Here is a 7,455-nt window from a genome sequence, read left to right as displayed (position 1 = left end):
TTAAGCCTCCAGCCTCACACTTGTTGGGATTAAGCCTCCAGCCTCACACTTGTTGGGATTAAGCCTCCAGCCTCACACTTGTTGGGATTAAGCCTGTTATTGCTACCACTGTGCCAATCCTTCTCATCATCTTTCTCGCTGACCCTCTACTTTATCAAGCACGATGTCCCTCTTCAGGGACTGGTCCTTCCTGAGTGCATGTCCCAAGTGCATGAGATGAAGGCTGACCCTCCACATTTCTAGAGAGCATTCTGACTGCATTTCTTCCAAGACAGTTCATTGTTCTGACAGTCCATGGTCTGTTTAGTATTCTTTGTCAGCACTGAAAATCAAAGACATCAATTATTTGTCGCTCTTCTGTATTCATTGTCCAGCTTTTGCTTACATATGAAGCAGTGAAAAGTACCATGGCTTGGGTCAGGTGCACCTGAGTCCTCAGGCTGACCTCTGCTTTATCACACTTTTTGAAGAGGTCTTTTACAGCAGATTTTCCCAATGTAATGCTACTTCCATGGATGTTGATTGTGGATCCAAGTACAATGAGAACCTTGAGAATGTCAATCTTTTCTCCATTTATTATGACGTTGCTTATTTGTGCAGTTGTGAAGGTCTTTATTTTCTTTGTCTTGAGATGTAACCCATACTGAAGGCCGTAGTCTTTGATCTTCAGTAAGTACTTCAAGGCCTCTTCACTTTCAGCAAGCAAGGATGTGTCATCTGCGTATTGCAGGTTGTTAGTGAGCCTTCCCCCAGTCCTGATACCATATTCTCGTTCATATAATCCAGCTTCTCAGGTTATCTGAGCAGCATACAGATTGAATAAATATGGTGGAAAGGATACAACCCTGGCGCACACGGTCCCTGATTTTAAACCATGCAGTATCCCCGTTTCTGTTCTAATGACTGCCTTTTGGCAGTGTACAGGTTCTGAAGGAACACAATTAAGTTTTCTGGCTTTTCTGTTCTTCACGATGTTATCCATAGTGTGTGATGACCCACACAGTCAAATGCCTTTGCACCATCAGTATAGCACAGGTAAACATCTTTCTGATCTTCTCTGTTTTCAGCCAAGATCCATCTGATGTTGCCAATGATGTCCCTCGTTCCATGTCCTATTCTAAATCCAGCTTGAATTTCTGGCAGTCCCCTGTTAAGATACTGCTGCAACGGGTTTTGAATTATCTTCAGCAAAATTTTGCTTGAAAGTGATGTTGATATTACTTGACAATTTCCATATTCTAGTGGGTTCGAACCACCAACCTTTTCTCAGCCACCAAGCTCCTTGGAGAAATATTAATCCCCTAAAATGAATACAGGAAGCTGTGGTAGACTTCCAGAGCCCCTCAAGCACACCCACCATCTGTCTGTGTGTGGCGTGCTGTGATGACGCTGAGCAGGCTTCGGGGGAAATTCTGTACTAAGACAGACAAGGAGGAAAGACTGAGTGAGTGGCTTCCCAAAACCAGCCAGTGAGACCCCGTGGGCAAGAGGTCAGGAAATGACGGAAGCAGCTCCCCAGGACAGAATGACTAGCGCTGATGCTCACTCTCTCAAGCGCTGACGTGGTTGGTCTTCCCTTGGGTCCCCTGAGTGTGAAGCTGTCAGTGAATACTTCCACTTGTGCCCGGGCCCCGGGTACCACGCTTCCACAGAGAGATGCTGAGTTGGACTTTTCCTTTGCTCTCTGTGTCCTGTCCCAGGAGCAGGCTTCTTGGGTGTGCCAGTGTGACGACAGCATGGTCCAGAGACTAGAAACGGACTTCAAGATGACCCTGCAGCAACAGAGTACCCTGGAGCAGTGGGCTGCCTGGCTGGACAACGTCATGATACAAGCCCTCAAACCCTACGAGGGCAGACCCAGCTTCCCCAAAGCCGCCAGACAATTTCTGCTCAAGTGGTCTTTCTACAGGTATCACCTTCATCTCCCCTAAGCCTTGTTCTTCACGTTCCCCAAGTGTGTGTGTGTGTGGGGGGGGTACATGCGTCTCAGACTGAAGCAGTGAGCATGGAGACTGGAATTTACCGAACCCCCCAATTGTGACTTTTGTCAACGCAACTCCTCCTGGAATGGGGTGAGAGAAAAAAACGCTAAGTGTTTCCACAGGCCCAGGAGGAATGGAGCTGCTCAGGGATTTTGTTTTCCAAACCCTCTCCTGGTGATTCTAATATGTAATGCACACCCAATCACAGAACCAGTGATCCATGGCAGACAGTGGAGAGCATGGCTTCTTAGTAGTATGCATCGCTTTGTGACTAAAACAATTAGATACACGTGTATGTTTTTGTAGACACACATGAGCCTCAGAAAAGGGAGACTTCTTTCAGATTACCTGGTCTGATGGTATCAGGTGTTGGCATGAGCTGGTGATCCTAGCTTTGCCACAAGGGTGAAAAACAGAGCCTGTGTAAGTTGGCATTTATACCATACAATACAACATCCAAAAGTACCCAGGAAAAATGGAACTCAGATGTAATAGACCCCTTCCACAGATGTTTGGAAGCCCCCCACCCCATCTACACAGGATGGAATTGATGGCAGGGTTCCCTTTTATAAGTTAAATATTTTTTAACTTTTAAAAATAAGTTGAATTTTTAACCCCAATACTGTTCATCTTTTACAAAGAGCCTTGGTAGTACTTACAGGCTAGGCACCACTGGGCTGCTAGCTTCAAGGTCAACAGTTCAAACCCCACCAGCTGCTCAGCAGAAGAAAGATGAGGCTGTTTGCTCCTGAGAAGATTTAGAGCTTGGAAAACCCTCTGCATTCAAGTACTTTAAGTCCCTAAAGGTCAGCGATTCAAACCCACCCCGCGGCTCTGCAAAAGACAGACCTGGTGACCTATAAAGATCCCAGGGTAGGAAAGGCCCTGGGCCAGTTCTGCTCCGTCATGCGGAGGAGCCCTGAGTTAGAGCTGTTCTTCTGGTGGGAGTTGGTCTTTTTGCTTCTTTAGGTAAAGGTGGCCTCATTGATACGATGACTTACAAGTTACATGTCCCTTGTGGCACAGGTGGCACGTCATTTAGGGCCTGTGAAACCGTAGCACTGACTGTGGCTACACCACGGTTGCCCTCTGTTGGGATGTCAGCGGTACCTCCCAGGTTACGTGTGAGGAAACTGGTCCAGGAATATCGGAGCTGGCAGTCCCTGTGAACCTGAGATTGTCCAATGGTTCGGGTCACCTTTATAAAGATGATACCAGAGACCTTGTAGTTGTGAATGATGCTATGGCATTGAGTCTTATTGTAAATGAACACTCTTCCTTCTCACCTGCTCCGACGTCGTCTTCACTTCGTAATCGGCAGTCTAGATGTAGATACAGGCAGTCCCAGGTTCCAGACGTCTGCAAACTCCAACTTGCCCTTTAATGCAGGGCAACTGGATCTGTGGTGGTCAATGAAGCCAAACAGGTACAGACTGGAGTTCTTATAATTTGAGTGATTTGTCATGGTAAAAGAAAGGGGGGAAAATGATTGATTGATGCCCTAGATGGGGAAACTGAGCCCTTTCAGGAGCCTGATGTGTGGGATTGTTGTTGTTAAGTGCCGTCCAGTCACTGCTAGGACTGCAGCGAGCCACACCCATGCAGAGCTACACTGTCAGCTGCCACGCGGGAGCAGGGCACCGCCAGAGGTTAGGCCATGCGCTAATGTGACCGTGAGTCCGTCCTCACTTGGAAACGACCTGCATCACAATCATCTTCACGTATGCACACGCAGCTTTAAATCACTGAAGACTTGGCAGCTTTGTTACACTAAAGTCAGGCTAAATGAGAACCTTCTGCATCAGTTAGTTCTGACTGCACTACAAATTCTTGAAGATAGGAACGGGTCTCGTTTATAACCCAGGGACTGTCAGTATACATTTAACTAAGGATAAAATCACCTCCGTCTCATGGAAATAGCTGGCTAGTGTCTACCCAGGGTCCCATGCAAACCTCGCTGTGAATGTTTTCTTGTGTGTTCTGTAGTGAGCTAGCTCCAGAATTCTCTCCTACGCCGACGATCTTTAGTCCAGACGGTTCCAGGTCTTACTAAGCTGCCGCCTGACTCTTCAGTGGCACCAGGGTGAGGTGTGGCCCCAGGTGTTCATGAGAAAGTGTGTTGGTAACAAGTGCACGTTTCTTGCGAGACAGGGGGAAAAATTGGAAAATAGGGTTTCAGCCTCCTCAACAGATGTAGTCATAGCAAAGGGGCCGTCGGATCAGCACTGGACTGCTAATTGCAAGTTCAGTGGTTCAAACCCACCAGCCACTCCTTGGAAAGCCTTTATGGGGTCACTGAGTCGGACCCGACTCGATGGCCCTCTCATTTGCTTGAAAATTGATTTTCATTTGCTCATTTATTTCCCCACAGAAATTCTCGTAGCTCCATGAGCATTAGCTGGAGCAGAAGTCACCCTAGCTGGTGATACAACCGGAGTCTCACTGTAGCCCCCATCTGAGTCCGACAGGAAGGGAGCCTGGTTGGCCTTGGTTTCTCCTCTCCTACTGCTTTCTTCATGTTGCTAGTGTCCAACTTGCCCCAGCTCCTGACTGGAATTGTTTTTTTCTCTTATATTTATTTATTAATTTGATAGTGATTTAGAAATACACTCCTGGAGTCCTCACCCCCACCAAGGCGCGTTGCAGGTTTCTTGAAAGGAGAGAAAATTGCTTATTTGTTGTTCTTGAATCTCTGCAGCTCTGTAAACCCAGTAGTTCATCACTTACCTGCCCTCTGCCTTCCCGGAGTTGGGACACACTAGCTTGTTATTATTAAGACACTAGTACGGTATCTTCATTTCAGAGCGACTTGATGGTGTGCAGTTCAGGGGCACAGACAGAAAGGCAGAAGCAGATAGGTACATAACACAGAAACTCCAAAACCAAATCCACTGCCTTCGAGGAGATTCCAACTCCTAACGCAGCCCTACAGGCAAAGTAGAACTGCCCAGTAGGTTTCCAAGGCTACAAATGTTTACGGAAGCAGACCACTCTCACCTGTCTATGGCAGAAGACGGCTAGTGGGATCGAACTGTTGACCTTTTAGTGAGTAGATGAGCGCTTTAACCACCAACCACTGGGGTCCTTTCAGAAATGCAAGAGTCTTTCAAATCTGAATTGATCCCCTGCCTGGCAAAAGACCCTGCTAAGCCGTGGGCACTGCTTCACAAACTTCCATCGAAGCAGGATTGAAGAGGTTTTGTTTGTTTGTTTTTACTCAAAAATATTTTTGACATTGCCATCATAATTTGGCAGGCACATACAGAGACCACTCATGTTCTGAAGTCAGATCCTCCACCTCATAATTCGTCACCTTCTGTGTGTCTGTTTGTAGGCACAGAACGATTCTGTCAGTGAGTTGGCACAGGATAGTAATACCAGTAGTTAGCATGTGAGGGAGGAGCTTCAAGAAGTTCGGGGAGAAACGGAATTGAAAGATAATGGAGATTTTCCACAAAGTTTCTAATGCACCCCCCTACCCCCACCCCATATGCATACTTTCCACATGGGAGAGGGCTCTCTGCTTGGCTCACCTGGCTTTCAATGGCAATCATTGGCTCCCTGGGAGGTAAGGGAGAAAACAAAACAGAAAGCATTACCCACTTTCTTGGGCAGGAATGGAGAAGTGATGTGGACCATTTCTCAAATTGTGTATTTTGTGGGTAACAGAACAGATCATTCCTCAGATCCATCCAAAGCATCACCCATACACCCCACATTTAAAGAGTAAAATGAAAACTTTGATAATTTGATTTGAAAGAACTATGAGGTATCTTGTCTGTCCACAACTGGACACTTTGTGGTGCTTCCAAGCTGGTGTCCTCGGCCAGTCTCCCTCCGAAGAGAAAGTCAAGTCACCTGGTGACAGGTGTGGTCTTCTCCCCTTTCTTTTGAGGAAGGCAGTGGTGCCCCCTCAAATGCTAAGAGGCTGGCTGGTTCGCATGCTTGAGGGCGAATGTTTTCGTGTCCACACCGTGAATCAGAAAGATAAATACATAAAGATAGTTTTCATCCATTATAAAATAATGAATGTTTACAGCTCTGACTTGAAAAGGAGTCAAATTCACTGTAACTTAGCAACATGGAACTTAATAGAGTCAGTTCTGCCACATAGCTTACAGAACTCTGAACTGGACAATAGGTTTCCAATTAAACTGTTAATTGTGTCAGTGAATGCATAGCATGTAGGGCAAAGGCCCAGCACACAGAGAATAAAGTAGACATCTTTTCTAAGCATGTGGTAGTAATTTTCTGGTAGGCTTATCAGTATTTAAAAAAAAAACAAAACTAGATATTATAGTTGAAGGTCAGGACTTTTCTGTGGAGTTTTTTCCCCCTCCCTATTTTCTAGAAAAATTTAGAATTACATGTACATTTTGTGCTGAAGAAAGGTGATTGTCTAACCTTTTCAAAGTTTCCAAAATACAAAGAATAAAATCTAAACACGGCGTTTCTATGAGTCCATTTTTAAACTGTATACAAAGTAAGTTGTTATTGTTAGGTGCCATCGAGTTGGTACCAACTCATAGCGACCTTATGTACAAGAGAACGAAACACTGCCCAGTCCTGGGCCAACTTCACCATTGTTGTCCCTCTTTGGCCCACCAATTCTGCTCACGTGATATATTTTGCTTCTGACCTAACATTATATTATACCATCAATTGTTGTTGTTGTTGAGAAGTGCTGTTGAGTCGATTCCGACCCATAGCAACCCTGTATAGGGTTTCCAAGGAGCAGCTGGTGAGCTTGAACCACCGACCTTGCAGTTCAAACGGCTTTGCAGTCTAGCACATTAACCCACAGTGCCACACCAGGACTCCATATATACGTCTACTTGATTGTCTTAAACTATTGGGTCACATCCCATATGAATCAACCATAATTATGACATTTTCTTCTGAATTTCTCACTAGTACAAATGTTCAGAATACCTTTGCTCACTTAAATAGTGCTAGGAAAAAGAGTTTGAGCATTTGAAATCTTGACAAATGCTGCCAGATTGCTCTCCTCAAAGATTTTGTGACGCTTTATTAATGTCTTTCTCCAAACCTCTCCAACGATGAGTTTCTTGTATGTACAATAAGTGAGCTACACTGCCTGACTTTTCCTTTTACATTTCCTTACATTTTGACTAGAACTGCTCATGTTTTTGTGTATTTGTTAGCTGTTTGTCGTCTCCGGGCTATATTTTAAACATTTGCTGTCTTCCACAAGAGCATTGCAGTTAAGTCTGCTACTGCGTGATTTAAATTTTCAATCTTATTTACTTCCCCTGATCCAAGTGGTTGTTGTTGTATCCTGTTGAGCTGGTTCTGACTCACAGTGACCCAGTATAGAGTCTCTGAGGAGCAGCTGGTGGGTTTGAACCTCTGACCTTGTGGTTCACAGTCCAGTGCTGATCCTTCAGCGCCACGCCAGGCGTCTGATCAGGTGATTAGTATAGTTTAAAAAGGTCATGCTACATTTCACTGT

The 7,455-nt window shown here is 45.3% G+C and overlaps 1 protein-coding gene across 1 annotated transcript in view; it reads left to right on the top strand.

The window, feature by feature from the left end:
* RFX3 (regulatory factor X, 3 (influences HLA class II expression)) overlaps positions 1–7,455 on the top strand; it is a 191,640-nt gene that overhangs the window by 154,817 nt on the left and 29,368 nt on the right. Inside the window, exon 13 of the mRNA XM_006863745.1 lies at positions 1,701–1,909. Within this exon, the coding sequence (XP_006863807.1) occupies positions 1,701–1,909 (209 nt within the window). The remainder of the gene's footprint in view (positions 1–1,700; positions 1,910–7,455) is intronic.

Source organism: Chrysochloris asiatica, unplaced genomic scaffold, assembly GCF_000296735.1.
Source record: "Chrysochloris asiatica unplaced genomic scaffold, ChrAsi1.0 scaffold00056, whole genome shotgun sequence".
NCBI classification, from domain to species: domain Eukaryota; kingdom Metazoa; phylum Chordata; class Mammalia; order Afrosoricida; family Chrysochloridae; genus Chrysochloris; species Chrysochloris asiatica.
The sequence above is the reverse complement of the archived record's forward strand: the minus strand, read 5'-3'. Positions and strand labels throughout refer to the sequence as shown.